The sequence below is a fragment of the Diaphorina citri genome, unplaced genomic scaffold (genome assembly GCF_000475195.1).
Source record: "Diaphorina citri unplaced genomic scaffold, Diaci psyllid genome assembly version 1.1 scaffold521, whole genome shotgun sequence".
In the NCBI taxonomy this organism is placed as follows: Eukaryota; Metazoa; Arthropoda; class Insecta; order Hemiptera; family Psyllidae; genus Diaphorina; species Diaphorina citri.
The window spans coordinates 62,608-63,379 of NW_007377955.1; the positions used below are offsets into that span (position 1 = coordinate 62,608).

The 772-nt window shown below is 31.1% G+C and overlaps 1 protein-coding gene across 1 annotated transcript in view; it reads right to left on the minus strand.

Annotated features, from left to right (window-relative positions):
- LOC103509702 overlaps window positions 1–245 on the minus strand; it is a 7,136-nt gene extending 6,891 nt beyond the window's left edge. Inside the window, exon 1 of the mRNA XM_017444282.2 lies at window positions 230–245. Within this exon, the coding sequence (XP_017299771.2) occupies window positions 230–245 (16 nt within the window). The remainder of the gene's footprint in view (window positions 1–229) is intronic.
- Between the last annotated feature and the right edge of the window lie 527 nt (window positions 246–772).

Sequence of the window (772 nt, forward strand, 5' to 3'; positions counted from 1 at the left end):
TTTATAGCATACCTTACTTACCAGTTTATATTTCGAAGCCATAAAAAATATAGATATTCAATTCACGTTGATATTACTATAGGGAAAAATCTACCCATACCTACTAGATAATTCAATGGTAAAAAATAATTTTAACAGAAATATAGAACGTTCGATTTTTAACCCTTAATAGGGCAGAGCATATAGGAGGTGAAATTTATAGGGAGGAGACCGTTTTAGGGGTAAACACCCCCCAAAGAATCCATTTTTGCAATAAAAAATTGAAAATTTTGCCGCCAAGTGCGCTAAAAAGAGGTGGTATTATATATACCATTGCTCACAAGAGTGCAAAATGGGTGCAAATGGGTGGTAAGTATTATACCATTGCCCGTTTAGAGCTTAGGAATCTTAGGATACAAATAACCGCTGGTAAGATATCTACCATTGCCCTATCTAAGCCCTAAAAATGCAAAAGTAGTTAACATCAATATTATTGGTGTTAAGAATACACTTTATTAATTTTTAAAACGGATTAAAATGGATTTAAAAATAATAATAATAATAAATTTAGTATAAGTAGGTAACAAAAGAATGAACAAAATGAGCAAACAAAAATGACAAAATTAACTAAGAAGTAAAAATTAAAAGGAACTTCAGTTCAGTAGGAAAAAACATTACTTCGTTCATGTCAAAGAGAGAAATATTAGCACTGTTACCAGGCAGTGGTAGGTATACTTACCACTTCCTCATGGGCAATGGTAGATATATTACCACCAGAATATTTTTTTTTTTT